Source organism: Condylura cristata, unplaced genomic scaffold (assembly GCF_000260355.1).
Source record: "Condylura cristata isolate star-nosed mole 26May11 unplaced genomic scaffold, ConCri1.0 scaffold00021, whole genome shotgun sequence".
Classification (NCBI taxonomy): Eukaryota; Metazoa; Chordata; class Mammalia; order Eulipotyphla; family Talpidae; genus Condylura; species Condylura cristata.
Window position 1 is genome coordinate 30639495 of NW_004567122.1, and position 1350 is coordinate 30640844.

General features: G+C 35.4%; 1 protein-coding gene across 1 annotated transcript in view; it reads left to right on the top strand.

Moving 5' to 3' along the window:
• The window catches only part of LOC105853168 (protocadherin beta-7-like), a 7264-nt gene extending 7033 nt beyond the window's left edge, over nt 1-231 (top strand). Inside the window, exon 3 of the mRNA XM_012727765.1 lies at nt 5-231. Within this exon, the coding sequence (XP_012583219.1) occupies nt 5-231 (227 nt within the window). The remainder of the gene's footprint in view (nt 1-4) is intronic.
• Nucleotides 232-1350: the final 1119 nt, after the last annotated feature.

The window sequence follows — 1350 nt, forward strand, 5'->3', positions numbered from 1 at the left end:
GGAGGCTCGCCGGGGCCCGAGGGCCACTTCCCGGGCCACCTGGTGGACGTCAGCGGCGCCGGGACGCTGTCCCACAGCTACCAGTATGAGGTGTGCCTGACGGGGGACGCTGGGACAAACGAGTTCAAGTTTCTGAAACCTATTTTGCCCAATTTTCAAGGCCATTCCCCTGGGTCAGAAATAGAAAAAAATCCTAACTTTAGGAATGAGTTTAATTTCAGCGTTCACTAACAGTATATGTATCCTCAGTTTCTGTGGTTTTCTCATTATGCTAATTAACTTTTAGGAAAGATCTTTAATATCTATTTCACCAAGGGAAATAATGAAGAGTATTTTCACTCTTATTACAAGGTGGAAAGCGGGATTATTCAGTGTTTGTGCAGCAGTGGCCAGTGAGTCAGCAGTATCCAGAGTGGTCTGGCCAAACTCCTGCTCCTGTAAACTACTTTATGTGGGCTTTGTTTCATATTATTCCTGTTTTTACTATATGTTAGTGTTATTTTCAGTTTTATGTGTTGTGTGGGAGTTTCAGGTTATCAAGAACACTTCCATATACATTACTAGTAATTGCTTCTTTCATGCAATTTTTGACTTAGTAAAGAATTCATAGGAATGTTCTATTTTCAGAAGGGGTGGGAAGCATATGTAATTGGTTTTAATATTCCACATTTTAAAAATCAATACATTCAAGCTGATGTTTTGGGCAACTATTCTAGTTTTTTGAATTATGCTACACAAATTTGCTTGCAAAACTTATTCTATCTCCTTTTATTTTAAAACGATTATATATAGATATATATCCTTATAATTATATTTTCTTTCATTACTATAACAAGATTAACAATCCAAAATCTTGAGTCCTAAATTACAACAGTACAAATCTTTGTCCTAGAATGCCTTATGAATTTATTGGGAGGGGCTGTAGAAAATAATTGTATAAAATTGGTGCGTTACCTTAGACTTTTTCTTATTAACTTTTAGCCCATTACATATATAAGAGCAGCACCACATTAACATTTACAATGATGTTCACCTCACAGAAAGAAGAGTCCAGTGTGATGTCTATTTCTCTATTCATCTTTTATATTGTTGTTTCAGTCGATGGTGGTACCCCCTTGAATATGTCCAATCTTGTCCAATAGTATTTTCTCTTAAGGTCTTGTACTGATTGTGATTCCTTTTATTAATATACCAATGTTAGTTTAAATATAATTATTTTAATTGCTCTCTATTTAGTTTCATTTGTGTTGAGAGCAAAATATCTACATCATGTTTCTTCAGTGAGATGATATAATAGTGAAAATGACTTTTCCCATTTGAGAAATATTGAGCATCTGTGACAGCAAATGC